General features: G+C 54.6%; 1 protein-coding gene across 1 annotated transcript in view; it reads right to left on the bottom strand.

Annotated features, from left to right (window-relative positions):
• The window catches only part of DKC1 (dyskerin pseudouridine synthase 1), a 9,888-nt gene extending 9,665 nt beyond the window's left edge, over nt 1–223 (bottom strand). The window contains exon 1 of the mRNA XM_007956653.1: nt 43–223. Within this exon, the coding sequence (XP_007954844.1) occupies nt 43–223 (181 nt within the window). The remainder of the gene's footprint in view (nt 1–42) is intronic.
• Nucleotides 224–2,534: the final 2,311 nt, after the last annotated feature.

Genomic DNA, 2,534 nt, shown 5'->3' on the forward strand with positions numbered 1-2,534 from the left:
TTCTTTATCTGTTCTGGTGGGCGGGGACAGAGGGGCGGGAACGGGGGCGGGGCCCGAGGCGCGCGTAGCCCGAGCGGGCAATGCCATTGGCTGGCTCTGCCGGGTAGCGCGTGCGCGCGGCCGCCTGGGGCTTCACCCCGCCTAGGGTGGCCCCCCGAGAGAGCATGTGTAGCCCGCTAGTCCCCCGAAACGGGTGAGCGCGGTGGCTGCAGTTAGCCGCCATTAGTCCGGGTGCCCCACACCTGGTCACAGTCTTAAGCGCCAGAGCGCGCTGTAGTATTAGCTCTTTGCTTCCTCATACCGACACTTTCCGGTAGGTGTCCGAATGATCCCCGACAGATTGAAAACTGACGGAATGGAGACTCGGAAATGGCTCTGCTGCTCGCTAGTACCCTGCAGCTGGAGTTGCGCTGTCCAATAGGGATAGGATGCGAAGCACATGTGTACTTCTAAATGTTCCAGGAGCCACGTAGAAACAAGTACGAAGCAGCAGGTGAAATAGTGTTAAGTAGGTGTTTGATGTAACCCACTTAACCGACATATTTTATTGCACCATGGAGACACTACCGAGAGATGATGGAGGCAGGTGGTGTGTGCTGGTTGGTGTTTTTTTCCGTACCAACTCTTCCTTCCCCGGTGTGTACTTTACGCTTTTTGCACATCTCCATTAGAACCGAGGATCCCTGGTAGCAGAGTGGCTAACTGCTCAACCGCTAGGTGAAAGGTGGGCGGTTCGGCGCCGCCAGCGGCTCTGCGGGAGAAAGACCCGGCGGTCTGCTCCCGTCAAGATTTCTGCCTAGGAAACTATGGCAGGTCTACTCTGTCACACGTCGAGTCGCTATGAGTCCTAATCGACCCCAGCACACAACAGTTTGCACTAGCCCCTTGTCCAGTGCTCAGTAGCCTCGGGCCGCGCGGTGGCTGCCAGATTGGACCCAGAGAGTATAGAGGCCCCTCACTGGTTTGCGCTGTACTGGTCTGTCTTTAAGGAGCTCTCTGGCACAGCGGTTAAAGCACTCGGCTGCCAACCCCAAGGTGGGAAGAAAGATGAGGCACGTTAAAGCCTTGGAGGCCCTGTGGGCAGTCCCACTCTGTCCTCTAGGGGCGCTGTGGGTCGGAGTCCATTCCACCGCCGAGGGTGCTTTGGTTTTGGGTTTTGCTCCGTCTTCAGTGCTCCGCTCACTCGGATTTCAGGGCCGGATACCAATCTTCACTGTAAGCGTGGAGCTTCACGGACGCTACCACTTGTTTCTGGACTAAACGTTTCATGACTGAATTAGCACCACAGTGAGTCAATAATTGCACCTTTGATAGGTTTTGTGCATTCTCTATCTTAACCCTGGTGAGTTGGGACATAGCTTGAACGTGACAAGCCTCTGTCCACATGACAGTCATCCGCCAGGGCAACATTATGGGGGTCTCATGGAAGAACTCCCGGCTGGGGTTAGTCAGTGCCGAATGGGGAGGCTACAGTTTCCATCTGCAGCAGGGTGAGTTTGAAAGAGGCCCAGGAGTCGGTGCTGCCCTGCTCACCTGATGCCCCCAGACTCTTGTGGCTCCAGTCGCCTGGCCCAAACCCTTGGCCCTCTTCCCACCGTCACGCTCACTGGCACAGCCACCAGCTGCCTAGATTAGCTCGCCCCTCTTCTGCCCGCAGCCAGGCAGCTGACCACAGCAGGAAATAGAAGCGCTTCACGCTGCTCTCAGAAACCTCTCCCCTGAGCCTGTTTCTTACTTGCTGTTTTATGACCTGAGCCCTTACCGCTTGCTTGATTTGGAATACAAGCAATCAGAAGAGAGCCTGCACACCCCCTCACTACTGCATCGAGCGGCCCGCCCACCAGCAACGGTGCACACGTATTTTGCTTCTCTGCCTTGGTCCTTGAATGAAACACCCATGCTGTTGTGGGCTGAATGGTGTTCCCCAGAAAGATCTGTTGAAGTTCTAACTTCTGTACCGGTGAACGTGACCTGGTCTGGGAAAGCAGGACTTGACTTGGCAGATATCAGTGAAATGAACAAAGTCGTAGGATGGGTCTGAATCCTAACCCCTTCTGAGAGCACGGACAGGGAGACGGCCACACACAGGAGCGCAGACACCACGTGCTGATGTTGGTGCGTGCTTCTACAAGTAGCAAGGGGATGCCAAGGATTGCCCGTGAGATTTTGCAGATGGCACAACCTTGCTTGCTGCAAGTGGAGAGGACCTGAAGCACTTACTGATGAAGATCAAAGACTGCAGTCTGCTGTCTGGATTGCACCCCAGCATAAAGAAAACAAAAATCCTCACAACTGCGCCAATAAGCCGCATCACAATAAATGGAGAAAACATGGAGGGTGTCAGGGGTTTTGCTTTACTTGGCTTCACAATCGCCCTTGGAAGCAGCAGTCAAGAACTCTGAGCACATACTGCACTGGACAGATCTGCTGCAAAAGCCCTCTAAAGAGCAAACATGTCACTTGGAAGACTAAGATGCACCTGAGCCAAGCCGAGGTATTTTCAATCACCTCCTATGCATGCGAGAGCTGGACAA

This window comes from Orycteropus afer, unplaced genomic scaffold (assembly GCF_000298275.1).
Source record: "Orycteropus afer afer isolate SDZICR_OR568_19922 unplaced genomic scaffold, OryAfe1.0 scaffold00647, whole genome shotgun sequence".
Lineage (NCBI taxonomy): Eukaryota > Metazoa > Chordata > Mammalia > Tubulidentata > Orycteropodidae > Orycteropus > Orycteropus afer.